At 43.8% G+C, this 16,028-nt stretch overlaps 1 protein-coding gene across 2 annotated transcripts in view; it reads right to left on the reverse strand.

The window, feature by feature from the left end:
- Positions 1–16,028, reverse strand: part of USP20 (ubiquitin specific peptidase 20) — a 105,597-nt gene that overhangs the window by 30,503 nt on the left and 59,066 nt on the right. The window contains exons 17-19 of one of the 2 annotated variants that reach the window (XM_040324646.1): positions 8,871–9,051; positions 6,997–7,056; positions 2,884–3,010 (exon numbers count right to left, since the gene is read on the reverse strand). In XM_040324646.1, the coding sequence (XP_040180580.1) occupies positions 2,884–3,010; positions 6,997–7,056; positions 8,871–9,051 (368 nt within the window). The remainder of the gene's footprint in view (positions 1–2,883; positions 3,011–6,996; positions 7,057–8,870; positions 9,052–16,028) is intronic. The other variant, XM_040324647.1, reaches the window with a different exon arrangement.

Consider the following 16,028-nt stretch of genomic DNA (forward strand, 5'->3'; position numbering starts at 1 on the left):
GTTTACACACAGAGCTCCACATCCCTGCTGTCACCGCCGATCGCGGGTACCTGGCGGACATCGCGGCCTTCAGACACACGCATCGGCTTTCCAGCAATGCGCTGGGCACGTTGTTTCCCCGCGCGCGGGGAATGTCAACAACAGGACATCCAGGGATGTCCGCTCGGCACTTGAGAGCCGCGCTGTGGACTTCTTTCGTCTATAGCGCAGATCTCAAGCGGTTAAACAAACGTCTTTTATGTTGTCATGGTGTTTTGTTTGTAGAATTTTGAGGAAAATATTGAATTTAATCCATTTTGGAATAAGGTTGTAACATAACAAAATGTGGAAAAAGTGAAGCGCTGTGAATACTTTCTGGATGCACTGTATATATGTTGGAGTCTATGTTCCCAGATCGGTACAAAAGCTGTAGCTTATTGAACAGGTTTTTTAAATGCCCAGCAGGGCGAGGAGATATCTTTGCAGGAGTACCCAAGTGAATGCTACCCAGGCGGGATCAACAAGCTCATCTGGGAAATAACCATAGGTGTAGATTCACAAAGGGCGTCCTAACTTTGCGGCGGCGTAACGTATCGTGTTTACACTACGCCGCCGTAAGTTAGCGAGGCAAGTACATGATTCACAGAGTACTTGCCTGCTAAGTTATGGCGGCGTAGCGTAAATCGGGCGGGCGTAAGGGTGGCTAATTCAAATTCGGCTGAGGGGGCGTGTTTTTCGTTAATGGGGCTTGACCGGACGTGATTGACGTATTTTACGAACGGCGCATGCACCGTCCGCCTACATATCCCAGTGTGCATTGCGGCCAAGTACGCCACACGGTCCTATTGATTTCGACGTGGACGTAAATGACGTAAAGCCCTATTCACGGACGAATTACGCAAACTACGTAAAATTTTCAAATTTCGACACGGGAACGGCGGCCATACTTAACATTACTATTCCAGCTATTTGATGGAATAACTTTAGGCCTGCTAATGCATTACGTAAACGGCGTATCTGTACTGCGTCGGCCGGGCGTACGTTCGTGAATAGGCGTATCTAGTGATTTACATATTCTACGCCGACCGCAATGGAAGCGCCACCTAGCGGCCAGCCTAAATATTGCACCCTAAGATAGGACGGCGCAAGCCGTCGTATCTTAGCTAGGTTTAAGTGTATCTCAGTTTGAGAATACACTTAAACTTAGGTTGGCGCAGATTCCGAGTTAGGTCGGCGTATCTACTGGTACGCCGGCCTAACTATGTGAATCTAGCCCTCAGTGTCTTCTTTCATGCAACAGCTAAAACACTGCAGGATCCCTCTTGTTCCATAAGGATAAATCGTTTTGTATAAGCTGTCACAAAAAGGCATGATACTTTGAGAGCTGCTGGTAAATAACCAGGTAGAGGAAGCAACATGGCAGTTGTTTGTTCTATCAGCTAGATGCACTTACACTGATCAGCCATAACATTATGACCACTAGAATTATTATGGAGTAGGTCCCCCTTTTGCTGCCAAAACAGCCCTGACCTGTTGGGGCATGGATTTCACTAGACATCTGAATGTATGCTATGCTATCTGGCACCAAGCCGTCAGTCGCATCACACTGCCTGCCTGTTTTCCTGGTGCCATCTCTTCCCCAGGAAACAACTCACACGCACCCAGCCATCCACATAATGTAAAAGAAAATGTAATTCATCAGACCAGGTCACCACCTTCCATTGCTCACGTGCCTATTATAGTGTATTGGTTGTATATATGGATCAACATGGTCACCCTGACCGATCTGCAGCTATATAGCCCCATACACAACAAACTGTGATGCACTGTGTGTTCTGAGAACTTTCTATCAGAACCAGCATTAGCATTAATGTTTTCAGCAATTTTCGACTCTTCTATAGGATCGGAAATGCATTAATGAGCCTTGGCTGCCCATGACCCTGTCACTGGTTTACTGGTTTTCTTTCCTTGGACCACTTTTAGTCGGTCCTGACCCCTGCAGACCGGGGGCAAGAGCTGTAGTTTTGGAGTCGCTCTGACCCAGTTGTCTAGCCATTACAATTTGGCCCTTGTCAAAGTTGCTCAAATCCTTTACGCTTGCCCATTTTTTTTTTTGCTTTCAACATATCAACTTCAGGGACAACATTTTAACTTGCTGCCCAATATATCCTACCCATTTTCAGATGCAATTATAACGAGATAATCAATATTATTCATTTTACCTGTCAGTGGTCATAATGTTATGGCTGATCTGTGTGTAATACATGACGGCTATCATACATGAGCTGAAAAGTGCCCATAAAAGAGCAGACCTTTCACTGAGACTAATGCCCCGTACACACGACCGGTTTTCCCGTCGGAAAAACTCTGATCAGAGCTTTTGGCCGGGAATCCCGACCTTGTGTATGCTCCATCTGACTTTTTCCTACAGGAAAACTGGCAAAAAAAAAAAGAGAGCAGGATCTCTTTTTTTCCGTTAGGAAAAAATCCTAGCGGGAAAACCGTTCGTCTGTATGGAATTCCGACGGGGGGGGGGGGGGGGGAACACGCATGCTCGGAAACCATTTTGATGCATGCTCAGAAGCATTGAATTCTTTTTCCACCTCGACCTAGTGTTGTACGTCACCGCGTTCTTAACGCTCGAAAGACCGTGTGTATGCAAGGTAAGCTTGAGAGAACTTCCGCTTGTGTGTACGGGGCATAACAGGGAATGAGCAATGAGCCTCTGCTTGACTTGGAGGCAGCCAGGCAACTAGGATTTCTAGGTCAGGACGTGTCGGGCTACATTTTCTTCTCAGTGGAGGTTTCCTATAACACAAACTCAGCACAATTTAAATAAGCTGTGCAGCAGATTCTAGCATAATTGAACAATGTATTGCAAAATAACTTTAGTCTCCTTCTCACCTGTAAAACAAGACATAGGCCTCTGCATTCTGAACCACCGTCTCATGTACTTCTGTGACATACTGGTCATCAAATTCATACCACTGACCATTAATCACATTCTGACAGTATGATATATAGTGACCACCTGAAACATAACATAATGCAACAGAGAGATTAGTATGTGTTTTTTTAATTAACAATCATGCTAGGATTTTTTTCCCCCTAGGAGCACAGCAAACACATACTGTGTGAGTAAATAGTCTGTTCAATGTACTTGTAATTGTTCATACATTTTAAGATCAGGGTCCTTAAACTTTTTAATTCAATTCACTCTCCCTCAGAGTGGGGGGGGGGGGGCAGGACTATAGTTTGAAAAGAATATGAACAAATTCTAATGCACACTGCACATATCTTATTATGCAGAACGCAGGGTTCAGTAGTGTGTTGTTCTCAGATCGCAGGGTTCAGGAGTGTGTTGGGGTCAGAACGCAGGGTTCAGGAGTGCGTTGGGCTCAGAACGCAGGGTTCAGGAGTGCGTTGGGCTCAGAACGCAGGGTTCAAGAGTGCGTTGGGCTCAGAACGCAGGGTTCAGGAAAGCGCTGGGCTCAGAACGCAGGGTTCAGTAGTGTGTTGTGCTCAGATCGCAGGGTTCAGGAGTGCGTTGGGCTCAGAACGCAGGGTTCAGGAGTGCGTTGGGCTCAGAACGCAGGGTTCAGGAGTGCGTTGGGCTCAGAACGCAGGGTTCAGGAGTGCGTTGGGCTCAGAACGCAGGGTTCAGGAGTGCGTTGGGCTCAGAACGCAGGGTTCAGGAGTGCGTTGGGCTCAGAACGCAGGGTTCAGGAGTGCGTTGGGCTCAGAACGCAGGGTTCAGGAGTGAGTTGGGCTCAAACCGCAGGGATCAGGAGTGAGTTAGACTCAAAACGCAGGGATCAGGAGTGAGTTAGGCTCAAAATGCAGGGATCAAGGGGGAAGGGCAGGGGTTTTATGTGACTTTCCATATTAGCAAGCTGGTGATTGGTTGCCTAGGACCGCCCTGTGTCCTAGCAACCAATCACCTGTGTTTTAACTTCAAAAGTTAATTTGGCCAACTCCTCCTTCTGCCCTTGAGGCTTGCGGGATTGGGACCCATGCTAGGGTCGGATAAGTTATTTTGGTGGGTCGTATCCGGTACTGCAGGCCATAGTGTGAGGACCCCTGATTTAGATTATGAGAACTTTATGCATACATGTAAAAAATGTGATATAGAAGGAGCTCTTCAGCTGTAACAGAGTGGATCTGTTGCATCAAATGTGGTCCAACTGAAATTAATACTTAGCACTGCATGCCAATTCTTTCAGAAATTGTGCTTAAATGAATTATCACATGCAATACAAATGATATAAATAGATACTTACACGGTGTCCAAGTATACCATTTATTTATTTTAAAGCCAAACCACAATAGGTGATTTTGATTTTGCATAGAGTGGAGAAGGGATAGAACCTCTATTAGGCTTTTATTGCTGTCTGTTATTTCACCTCACATCCTGTTCCAGTGACACCCCTGTTATAATTTGACACATTGAGAGTCACTGGGACAGGAAGTGAAGGAAAATATCCACAGTCCACTTTTTTTTTTTTTTTTAAATCACTGTTAGTATCTGTAATATTAGACAGAAAGTAAGCAAACATTTCTTGAAAAAAGACACAGACAGTAATACAAACCCCACTCATCTACATCCCAATAAAAATATTTTTCCTAGAGCTGTTCCTTAAAGCGAACATGGGCCCACACATTGTGCAAGCTAAAGCCTTTTCATTTTATGAATAAAGCCCTTCAATGTAGAACTAGACTTCATCTGAGCACCAGAAACCAAAAATGCCATTTGATTATTTTTAAATATTCGAAGCAACTCCCCCATCCATCCAGGTCTCCATGCTTTATTTTGCTGAGAAATCACTTAGAAAAAGATCCCCCCTAGTATTTTTGGACGTTGCCACCTTGAGTAAGGGTAGATGATTTATGTATTTACTTCCTGGAATCCCCCTGCCCTTAGCGCAGGCATGCAAGCAGGAGAGGGCGGGCTTAGATAAGCCCCTACTGAAGACTCCTGGGATATATGACATCATTTGCCTAGGCATAGAAACCAGGAAGTAGCTAAAGAAAAAAAAAGAAGCTTAAACACAAGTAAATATGATATAATTTCCTATCTATTTACTAATACTAGCACTATAAGCAATAAAAATAGTCAATGTTGATTGAGAGAGTAAAGTTCCACTTTAAAACAAGCCACAATTCTCATCTAAGGGCCCTTTCACACATGCGGACAGTATGTCCATATTTCATCCATCCGTTTTTTGATGAAATACAGACATACATGTATCCCTATGGGATAGCGGGTGTCAGCGGATGAACCCGATCTCATCTGTCCCCGCTATGATCCAATTTTGCAGACGGAGGAAAATCCTATTTTTCCATCCCTCTGCGGATCGGATCGGGTGAATACGGACAGACGGTCCATGTTCATCCGATCCCCCCCATAGGGGAGAGCGGCAGGGGTCAGGTCCTGGGGAAAAAAGTGTGGGAACTCCCACCCAAGATCCACTCCCCCACCAAAAAATAAATAAAAAATGATACGCTCATATGCATAATTACTAAACTGCATGTTTTATTTTTTTCGATCCACTGAACCTTAGTAATCCTTTATCTTACTGGCCGCTTCCTGTATATGGATTCATCGGGTAGTGTGCGGGTATTCGCAAGTTACCCGCGAGTTCTTTCTAAATCCCACGATAACTCGCGGCAGACCTCCGCAATGTCTCCTGGGAACAATGACAAAAGCTCCCAGGAGACATTGCGGCATCGAGGAAGTGACGGAATACCCGCACACTACCCAATGAATCCATATACAGGAAGCGGCCAGTAACAAAGGATTACTAAGGTTCGTCTGCCCCTGACAGTGACTCGAGCTGGGCATCGCCGCTTAGTGAAGGATTGGCTCGGGCGGCTCGGCTGCTCTAGTCCTGCAAAAGGGAACGGAGTTCCTGCTGTGAAAAAAGTGCAGGAACTCCGTTCCCACAGGACTTAAGCCCTGGAGAGCGGTGTGTAGGGACTGCCCTGTCATCTTCTGGCTCAGCGGAGCGATCCCCACTGAGCAAGCGGATGAGACATGTACGGATCCTCACGGGAACCGTATGTGTGAAAGGGGCCTAAAGGTATAGGGCATTATGGAGAAATTCATCTGTAAAATTTGACTGCACACACAGCACGTGTTTCTTAGCTGTTGGAAACCTAAACCTGAATTCTGAGTCTTTATTGTGATTTTTGAGGAGATTTGAGAATGAATTCATTCACATTACAAACAGCTAGAGAGGGCAAGGATGGCTTGATTTAAAGATTTTTTTTTACTCTAAAAACATTAATGTCTATATTATGCTGAACCTTTAAAGTGGTTGTAAACTCCCATCTCTGACTTGTACCTATTGGTAAGCCTATAATAAGGCTTACCTATAGGCACTGTAAATAGCTCCTAAACTTGTACCGTTAAGTAGATATTTGTGTGTATGTGAAGGAGAAGCCGATTTTTCATTAATTCAATATCTCTCTCATCTTCTTCCTTTTCTTTTATGGGCAGTAACACAGATGTATGTATGCGCAATTGCAATGGTTCTAACTTTGTATACGGATACCCTGTTAATCATAACATGTCTTAATGACTTTTACTTTTATTATATTCATCGTGAGGTCTTGCATTATATTACTTTTATCTATATGCATATTTGTATGTTTTACTGGAATTTGACATGTACTTTTCTGCATTGTTTCAATACTGAATATAAGACAGATTCAACATTAAAAAATGCACCCCCTGTTCCATCCACCAGTCCTATGAGCCAACATGCTCCAGTGAGCAGATACTGCTACTGCCCATCTGTTCTGGGCCAGAATTTCAACAGAAAGAACCCAACAAAACCATCCTGGTGCTCAGGGGAACAGTGTTCTTTACTAAGAGGTCTGAGTATCAAGAGGGTGTAGGTGCAACACAGCTGCTTCTGTTGTTGGCCTTCTGTCCTGGTTAGATTAGGATCCCTTACCAGTTCCCAAAATGTCAACAACAGATATATATAAAAAAAGACCCCAGAAGTGTTTTACCATGATCCTTTGGGTGTTCTTTTTTTCTCACTGGCTCATCAGGTTGTTCCAAGAGATTTACTGTAAAGTATAAATTGTAAGTGATTCCCATGCCGATTGGCCAACTGAAGCATTGATTTATTTATAGGAAACACTGTAACAAGTACTCTCCTATTAAAAAAGGAGATTATTGTTTTTATGCAGCTATTTTTATAACTCAGTGAAAAAGGCCAACTCTGCCTTTTGCAAACAAATTAAAACAAAACAAAAATAATAAATGCAACCATATTTGTAACAAGCTAATATTTTTTGCAAAGCCTTGCAATCGGTGGATTGTGGGTGCAATGCTGGACTCCTACAGACTCTTCCTACAGCTCAAGATCTACCAAGGTATAAATCTTTCAGTTACTTAACTGAAGGAACTGTCGATGGTACTGAAAGGGCTGTAATCATCGCAATTGAGAACTACTAGTCCGTCTGCGGCGGTGGAAGTCTGGACTTGTAGTTCATTCATTCGCAGATCTCTGCTTGCAACCATGTTATATGCTTATGCTACACCCTAAATATGGCCAAAAAATATATTAAGTTTTTTAACTTGGCTGATGTTCTTTTAGGACCTCTTTTTAAGGTCTTATTATCAGCACTGTTGTAGGCAGTGTGGTCATGGAGAAAAGACCCTGGGATGAGCAAGTGCTACCATGTTAACATTAGCAGTCATTAATCACTTCCCATCCGGCCAATAGCAAAATGACGACCGGGCGGTGGTTCCGTGATCCTGCCTGGACGTCATATGACATCCTTCAGGATAACAGCCAGCGCGGCGATTGGTGGTGCGCCGTGTCAGTCTGACACACCGCAACACTGATCTTGGTAAAGAGTCTGACAGGGACTCTATACCACATGATCAGCTGTGTCCAATCAAGGCTGATCACTGTGTAAACAGGAAGAGCTATGTATCGGCTTTTCCTCACTCGCGTCTGACAGACGCGCGTAGAGGAGAGCCGATCGGCTCTCCTGACAGGGGGGGGGGGGGGGGTCTGCGCTGATTATCAGCGCAGGCCCCCCCCCCCCCCCGAAGATGTCCGCCAAGGACCATTAGGAATGCCCACCACTGGTGACCACCGGGTAAGCCACCCATGACCACCAGGGATGCCAATTAGCGCCCATATGATGACAATCAGTGCCACCTATCATTGTCCATCCTTGCCACCTATAAGTACCCATCAGTGATGCCTTTTAGTGCCCAGTGTCGCCTATGAGTGCCCATCAGTGCTGCATATTAGTGCCACCTCATCAGTGCCCATTAGTGCCGCCTTATCAGTGCCTATCCGTGAAGGAGAAAACTTACTTTTTCACCAAATTTTATAACAGAAACAAAGAAAAACTTTTTTGGGTCTTGTATTTGTTTAGCAAAAAATACCACCAAAAGAAAACTCTATTTGTGGGAACAAAATTATAAAAATGTGGTTTGGGCAGGAAGGGGAGGAAGTGCCTGGTATTGAAGTGGTTAAGGAACATCCACATCTAACTGTGCAATAGTACTATCGCAGTACTAACACAACTCTGAAGCTCATGGAGCTCTGAGTTTATCAAATGCCTTCCTCTGACTCCCACATAGGTGAGCAAATAATATATACAGTAGGCAGCTGAAGATATCGGCAATTGTTTTGAGGCCAAGTTTGATTTTTACATTGGTTTAGACTTGCATACAATTTCAGCTGCCTACATCTCTGGATTTTCTGCTCATCTTGAGGTTTAGTGTTATTGCTGAAGGTTACCTCTGCCTATATATTTTTTAATCATAAGACATGTTTGGATTGCTACACTTTGAGACGGGATCACTTCAATGTGTTTCTGTAAGTGTCTTGTTCACCAGTAGAGCTTCATATACTTACTTCCTGCTGTGCCATGATGACAGATAACAGCCAATAGGTCATATGTAGTGACATGGGACACGCATTCCTTAGCCAGGAACGGGCGCAGGTTTAGCCCCTCTAAGGGGAAGGAGACATGGCTGCTGATTTTCAAAGAATACATTACTTCATGGCGAAAGCGCTTCAAGTGTATACAGAGAATCTGAGGGAAGAACATCATAAGATACTGTGAATGAGCATACAAAATACATAAATATACAGTGCATCCGAAAAGTATTCACAGCGCTTCACTTTTTACACGTTATTCCAAAATGGATTAAATTCTTTATTCATTAAATTCACATGAAGTTTAATGGCATCCCAGTCTTAGCCCGTAGGGTTCAATATTGAGTTGGCCCACCCTTTGCAGCTATAACAGCTTCAACTCTTCTGGGAAGGCCGTCCACAAGGTTTAGGAGTATGTCTATGGGGATGTTTGGCCATTCTTCCAGAAGCGCATTTGTGAGGTCAGGCACTGGTGTTGGACAAGAAGGTCTGGCTCAAAGTCTCCTCTCTAATTCATCCCAAAGGTGTTCTATCAGGTTGACGTCAGGACTCTGCAGACCATTCAAGTTCCTCCACCCCAAACTCGCTCATTCATGTCTTTATGGACCTTGCTTTGTACACTGGTCCAAAACATTTGGTGAAGGGGAAATAATGGCGAGGGGTTGTTTTTCAGGGGTTGGCCCCTTAGTTCCAGTGACGAGAACTCTTAAGGTGTTAGCATTTCAAGACATTTTGGACAATTTCATGCTCCTAACTTTGTCGGACCACTTTGGGGATGGTCCCTTCCTGTTCCAACATGACTGCGCACCAGTGTACAAAGCAAGGTCCATAAAGACATGGATGAGTGAGTTTTGGGTGGAGGAACTTAACTGACCTGCACAAAGTCCTGAACTCAACTTGACAGAACACCTTTTGATAAATTAGAGCGAAGACTGCAAGCCAGGCCTTCTCTTCCACATCAGTGCCTGACCTGACAAATGGTTTTCTGGAAGAATGGTCAAACATTCCCATAGACACACTCCTAAACCTTGTGGACAGCCTTCACAGAAGAGTTGAAGCTTTTATAGCTGCAAAGGGTGGGCCAACTCAATATTGAACCCTACAGACTAATACTGGGATACCATTAACGTTTATGTGCATGTACAGGCAGGTGTCCCAATACTTTTGACAATATAGTGCGTGTATGTATATATATATATATATATATATATATATATATATATACACACACACATTATATATATATATATATATATATATATATATATATATATATATATATATATATATATATATATATATTAGGGCTGTGCAAATTAACTTTTAATTAATCGATTAATCTTTAATTTTTTTGATCGATCAAAATCTTTTTGATCGATTCAAATTATTTTTATTGGTACTCACCTCTCCGCCGGCTTCTGGGCCTTCAGGGAGTTCCGTCGGAGATCCGGTGACGTCACGGACACCGGCGGGGCTTGCCGTGTCCACCTGAAGGGCTCCTTTGCTGTGCCTTCATATCTGCATGCCGGCGGGACCTTACTATCTGCCACACGCAAGGGCTGTTACACTTCCCTCTATCACTTCCCTCTATCAACCTGGGATTCTACAGCCATCCACTGGGAGTTGTGATAGTTCCCTTCATGGGACATCTACATGCAGACGGACTGATGTTAACCTCTCCTCATCTGGATTCAGCAGTGGTATATTTGTACACATTTTTATACCAGTATCATACTTAGCTACATGTTTTTATGATGGCTTTTGCTACCGTTTGGTATTACTCGCACCATTTTTACAGTTTATGTAGCTACATCGATTTTATCTCCAGTGCAATATTTATTTTGTTACCTACTTGAAGACTATACAAGTTTTAATGCTATTCCCATCGAGCGCTGCCTTTGTGTTTTTTTTTGTATCCTGCTATCCATTTTTCCAGTGGTTGGTAGCTGCACTGGGAATCAGCCTGCAAGGAGATCAGCTAAAAGTAGTTGGATCTGTATGTGCGTTATAATTAATCGAAATTAGTCGATTAATCGATTTAAAAAAAAAAAACGATTAATCGAACAGAAAATTTTTGATCAGTAACAGCCCTAATATATATATATAATATATATATATAATTATAGTGCCTTGAAAAAATATTTATCCCCCCTTCGAAATTCTCCACAATTTGGGTTATGTTACAACCGAAAACGTAAATGTATAGGATTTTATGTGATAGGCAAAGTCGCACATAATTGTGAAGTGCAAGGAAAATGATAAATGGTTTCCCATTTTTTTTTTACAAATATGTGAAAAGTGTGGTGTACATTTGTATTCAGCCCCCCCTCTGAGTCAGTACTTTGTAGAACCTTCTTTCACTACAATTACAGCTACAAGTCTTTTTGAGGATGTCTCTACCAGCTTTGCACATCTAGAGAGGGACATTTTTGCCCATTCTTCTTTGCAAAATAGCTTAGTTCTGTCCGATTTGATGGAGAGTATTAGCTAGATTCATTAAGAGTTAGGTCGGCGTATCAGTAGATACGCCGACCTAACTCAGAATCTGCGCCGACCTATGTTTAAGTGTATTCTCAAACAGAGATACGCTTAATCACATCTAAGATACGACGGCTTGCGCCGTCCTATCTTAGGTTGTAATATTTCTGCTGGCCGCTAGGTGGCGCTTCCATTGCGGTCGGCGTAGAATATGCAAATCAGTAAATACGCCTATTCAAGAACGTACGCCCGGCCGCCGCAGTACATTTACGCCGTTTACGTAAGAGATAGGCCGCCTAAAGTTATTCCATCAAATAGATGGAATAGTAATGTTAAGTATGGCCGCCGTTCCCACGTCGAAATTCGAAAATTTTACGTCGTTTGCGTAAGTAGTCCGTGAATAGGGATTTACGTAGTTTACGTCCACATCGAAATCAATAGGCCCATGCGGAGTACTTAGCCGCAATGCACGCTGGGAAATGTAGGCGCCCGGCGCATGCGCAGTTAAAAAAAAACTTCAAAAACTTCAGGTCAAGCCCCATTAACATAAAACACGCCCCCTTAGACAAATTTGAATTAGGCGCCCTTACGCCCGCCCGCTTTAGGCTACGCCGCCGTAACTTAGCAGGCAAGTACTTTGAGAATCAAGTACTTGCCTCGCTAACTTACAGCGGCCTATCCTAAACACGCTAAGCTACGCCGCCGCAAAGTTATGACAGGGTACCTGAATCTACCTATATCTGTGAACAGCAAATTTTCAAGCCTTGCCACAGATTCTCAATTGGATTTAGGTCTGGACTTTTGGATCAGAGCATATTCATGAGTGGCCCAACCATTCCATTGTAGCTCTGGCTGTATGTTTTGGGTCGTTGTCCTGCTGGAAGATGAACCTCCACCCCAATCTCAAGTCTTTTGCAGACTCCAACAGGTTTTCTTCTAAGATTGCCCTGTATTTGACTCCATCCATCTTCCCAGCAACTCTAACCAGCTTCCCTGTCCCTGCTGAAGAAAAGCACCCCAACAACATCATGCTGCCACCACCATGTTTCACAGTGGGGATGGTGTGTTCAGGGTAATGCACATTGTTAAAGTGAGGTGAACTCCTGCGCTGTCTAAAGTGAGGGGGCAAGTGAAAAATGGGGATACTGCTGCAAATAAAAAGAAGGTCTACCTCGATAGACAAAAGTGATAAATGTAACAAGTGAAATATTTGCGCTGTAAAGTGCTATATATGTATGTGGTTATATAATGTATACACACATTATTTTGTATAAGTACAAAAGTGGGTGGAGAAAATCCAAAGGGGTGACACTAATATACCAGTGAACAAATATGTTGAATGGTCCTTAATCAAGGACACAGTACTAGGAAGGTCCAGGTACAAAACAATCCGGTCGTGTAAAAGTGCAGTTCATCAATGCTTGATCCAATCAATAGCGATGTAAGTTAAGAAAAATTCGGCAATAAAAATAAAAATAAATAAAAATAAGGATCGAAGTGATTCAGAAGAAGGAGGCCTTGTATCCGAAATTAGAGTGAAAGACAGAAGGTGAGCCGTAACCAAGATCTCATATATGCACCTCTAGTGATCCCAGCAGCTCACCTCGGATCTGGCAAGCTGGACTTAGTCAGCCTGGTCCTGATGGATATGGTCCGGGGTTGGATATCACATTCGGCTCTCCATAAAGTGTATTACATGAAAAAATAGAAGGGGTAAAAGCCAAATGGTGTAATATCGTCACAGAGGGGGGTAATGTCTATGATCTAAACCAGTGGAGATGCACTCACATGTGGATGTAAAACTGGGGCTCTTATCCACGAGCGCCGAGCTCGTCAGTCCCTCCTTCCTCTCCCTTGCTAATTCTCCAAGGTTACAGGCTAGGAGTCCCGTGTCCCCAATGGTTCGCGGATCAAATCTTGGTGTATATGAGGGTCTCGATGGTGCATGTGGGGTAAAAAAGGACAAGCCTAATCGTGTGATATCGTGAACATCAACAAACCCCAGGAATGCCCAGATGGTCCATTCGTCGGATGCTAGAGTGTGTCAATCCTGGGATTGGAGGGCTTGACACACTCTAGCATCCGACGAATGGACATACGAGTTCGCCACTCGTCAGATTGATGCAGGAATTTCGATTTTTAAATGTGAGTTTTTAACTGTTTTTAATAAATATTTCACGCCTGACCGGGCTACGCTATGGTTGTTTATTCACTTCCCCCTATGTATGACTGTGACATCTGAGCATCCAGCCTGAGCCATAGACAGAGGGGAAGAGGTGGAGGCACAGATCCATTGCGAGTCCGCACTCGTGGAGGAAGGTCTTTTCTTTCACATTGTTTATGTGAGTGCATCACCATCTGGGCATTCCTGGGGTTTGTTGATGTTCACGATATCACACGATTAGGCTTGTCCTTTTTTTACCCCACATGCACCATCGAGACCCTCATATACACCAAGATTTGATCCGCGAACCATTGGGGACATGGGACTCCTAGCTTTTAACCTTGGAGAATTAGCAAGGGAGAGGAAGGAGGGACTAACGAGCTCGGCGCTCGTGGATAAGAGCCCCAGTTTTACATCCACATGTGAGTGCATCTCCACTGGTTTAGATCATAGACATTACCCCCCTCTGTGATGATATTACACCATTTGGCTTTTACCCCTTCTATTTTTTCATGTAATACACTTTATGGAGACCCGAATGTGATATCCAACCCCGGACCATATCCATCAGGACCAGGCTGACTAAGTCCAGCTTGCCAGATCCGAGGTGAGCTGCTGGGATCACTAGAGGTGCATATATGAGATCTTGGTTACGGCTCACCTTCTGTCTTTCACTCTAATTTCGGATACAAGGCCTCCTTCTTCAGAATCACTTCGATCCTTATTTTTATTTTTAATTTTTATTTTTATTGCCGAATTTTTCTTAACTTACATCGCTATTGATTGGATCAAGCATTGATGAACTGCACTTTTACACGGCCGGATTGTTTTGTACCTGGACCTTCCTAGTACTGTGTCCTTGATTAAGGACCATTCAACATATTTGTTCAGTTCACTGGTATATTAGTGTCACCCCTTTGGATTTTCTCCACCCACTTTTGTACTTATATATGTATGTGGTTATATATGTATACACACATTATTTTGTATAACACTTTACAGCGCAAATATTTCACTTTTTACAATGCACATTGTTAGTTGTCCCCACACAGCATTTTGCTTTTAGGCCAAAAAGTAAAATGTTGGTCTCATCTGACCAGAGCACCTTCTTCCACGTTTGCATTTTGTGAAAAGCCATGTGGGGGACACAGCAAACGGGACTTTTTATGGCTTTCTTTCAACAATGACTTTCTTCTTGCCACTCTTCCATAAAGGCCAGATTTGTGGAGTACACGACTAATAGTTGTCCTGTAGACAGATTCTCCCACCTGAGCTGTGGATCTCTGCAGCTCCTCCAGAGTTACCATGGGCCTCTTGGCTGCTTCTCTGAATAATGTTCTCCTTGCCCAGCCTGTCAGTTTAGGTGGACGGTCATGTCTTGGTAGGATTGCAGTTGTGCCATACTCTTTCCACAGTCAGATGGTGGATTGAACAGTGTTCCGTGAGATTTTCAAAGCTTGGGATATTTTTTTTATAACGTAACCCTTCTTTAAAGCGGGGGTTCCGCGGGAAAACATATTTTTTTTTAAATATGTATCTGCCGCTCTTAAAGTGGAGTTCCACCCATTTTTTTATGTTTGTCTGTGCTGCATGCTCTAATCTCATAGTGTTCAGAATGGACAATTTTTATTTAATTTGTTGCTTGTAAATACCTTTATTCTGTAGTCCTTCATTACTTCCTCCTCCTTATTTGCCTAGGCTATTTGCAAGGGTTTCTGGGATAGGCATCATGTTTCCCAGTAGTCCTTGCAAACCTGACTGAAACCTATTACATTGCTTGTGCACTGAGCATGTGCGAGATATGCAAAGCTGAAATCCAGGAAGTCATACAGTCTGGCTTCATGATGCCCACGCTTAAGATGGCCACGGTCTATTTCTAGATTATAAACTATCTAAATGCTTTAACAACCTAACAAAACGGACCTTAGTTTACAGACTAACTTTACTAGAATACATTAAGCTTGTGTATTAGGCCCCGTACACACGACCAAACATGTATGCTGAAACTGGTCCGCGGGCCAGTTTCAGCATACATGTTCGGTCGTGTGTAGGCGCGAGCGGGCCGAATTCCAGCAAACATTTGCCCGCCGGGCCTTTTCCCAGCGGGCAAATATTCCTGGACGTGTTTTAAAACAGTCCGCTGGAATCCTGCCCGCTCGGACATGTACGGTCGTCAGTACAGACCTACCGTACATGTCCGAGCGCCCGCCGTCCCTCGCATGCGTCGAATGACTTTGACGCATGCGTGGAAGCCTTTAAATGGCAGGCCCGCCCACGTCTCCGCCGCGTCATCGTCGCGGCGACGACGCGGACACGCCCCGCGTATTGTTTACGCACGGACTTCTGTACGATGGTTAGTACAACCATCGTACAGAAGCCCTCTGGCAGGCATGTACGGTGAAAACGGTCCGACGGACCGGTTTCATCGTACATGTTTGCTCGTGTGTACCGGGCCTTACAGGGGAATTTATATTTAAAAAGTGAAATTGTGG

The sequence above is a fragment of the Rana temporaria genome, chromosome 9 (assembly GCF_905171775.1).
Source record: "Rana temporaria chromosome 9, aRanTem1.1, whole genome shotgun sequence".
Classification (NCBI taxonomy): Eukaryota; Metazoa; Chordata; class Amphibia; order Anura; family Ranidae; genus Rana; species Rana temporaria.